The 201-nt window shown below is 40.8% G+C and overlaps 1 protein-coding gene across 1 annotated transcript in view; it reads right to left on the reverse strand.

Annotated features, from left to right (window-relative positions):
- The window catches only part of LOC119587614, a 7,793-nt gene that overhangs the window by 6,548 nt on the left and 1,044 nt on the right, over positions 1 to 201 (reverse strand). The window contains exon 2 of the mRNA XM_037936323.1: positions 97 to 150. Coding sequence (XP_037792251.1) covers positions 97 to 106 — 10 coding nt within the window. The 5' untranslated portion in view covers positions 107 to 150. The remainder of the gene's footprint in view (positions 1 to 96; positions 151 to 201) is intronic.

Here is a 201-nt window from a genome sequence, read left to right on the forward strand (position 1 = left end):
CAGTAATCTACAAAAGTAACATAGCAATAAAGCCATCCCTAACAGCTCCTTTTATGTTAGCTGTACTTGAAGTGTATGTGCTGATAAACACCTTACCTATGCTCATGTCTGATTTACTGTCTGGTGTATTCTGGAGGACTGCAAGCTTCGCTGGAACGAAATAACAAGCTGGCATTACATTTGCGCTACAAGTCCTTAACC

This window comes from Penaeus monodon, chromosome 22, assembly GCF_015228065.2.
Source record: "Penaeus monodon isolate SGIC_2016 chromosome 22, NSTDA_Pmon_1, whole genome shotgun sequence".
Taxonomy (NCBI): domain Eukaryota; kingdom Metazoa; phylum Arthropoda; class Malacostraca; order Decapoda; family Penaeidae; genus Penaeus; species Penaeus monodon.